The sequence below is a fragment of the Haliaeetus leucocephalus genome, unplaced genomic scaffold, assembly GCF_000737465.1.
Source record: "Haliaeetus leucocephalus isolate CR32 unplaced genomic scaffold, Haliaeetus_leucocephalus-4.0 Scaffold229, whole genome shotgun sequence".
Taxonomy (NCBI): Eukaryota; Metazoa; Chordata; class Aves; order Accipitriformes; family Accipitridae; genus Haliaeetus; species Haliaeetus leucocephalus.
In genome coordinates this window covers 12,995,890-12,996,157 of record NW_010972665.1, presented here as the reverse complement: position 1 = coordinate 12,996,157, position 268 = coordinate 12,995,890, and the positions used below count along the sequence as shown (strand labels likewise).

Genomic DNA, 268 nt, shown 5'->3' with positions numbered 1-268 from the left:
CCTCCCTCCCAGCCCCGCCGGGGGAAGCCCCGGGACCCCCCACGCTCCCAAGCGACGAGCCGCTCCCCGCCCCACTGAGGGCCGGTGCTGCCCGTTCCGCCGGCCCAGCACTCACACGACGGCCCGCGAAATCATCCAGGAGACCATCACGGCGGCAGCGCGTCCCCTCTACCAACCGGGCCCGAATGGCCGCGGCCCCGCCTCCACCCACCCCATTGGCTCGGCGGCTGGGCGCATGCGCGCTGGCGGAGGCGCGGGCCCGGGCGCA

General features: G+C 77.2%; 1 protein-coding gene across 2 annotated transcripts in view; it reads right to left on the bottom strand.

Moving 5' to 3' along the window:
* Positions 1–201, bottom strand: part of REEP3 (receptor accessory protein 3) — a 40,648-nt gene extending 40,447 nt beyond the window's left edge. The window contains exon 1 of one of the 2 annotated variants that reach the window (XM_010567908.1): positions 116–201. In XM_010567908.1, the coding sequence (XP_010566210.1) occupies positions 116–147 (32 nt within the window). In that variant the 5' untranslated portion in view covers positions 148–201. The remainder of the gene's footprint in view (positions 1–115) is intronic. The other variant, XM_010567910.1, reaches the window with a different exon arrangement.
* Positions 202–268: the final 67 nt, after the last annotated feature.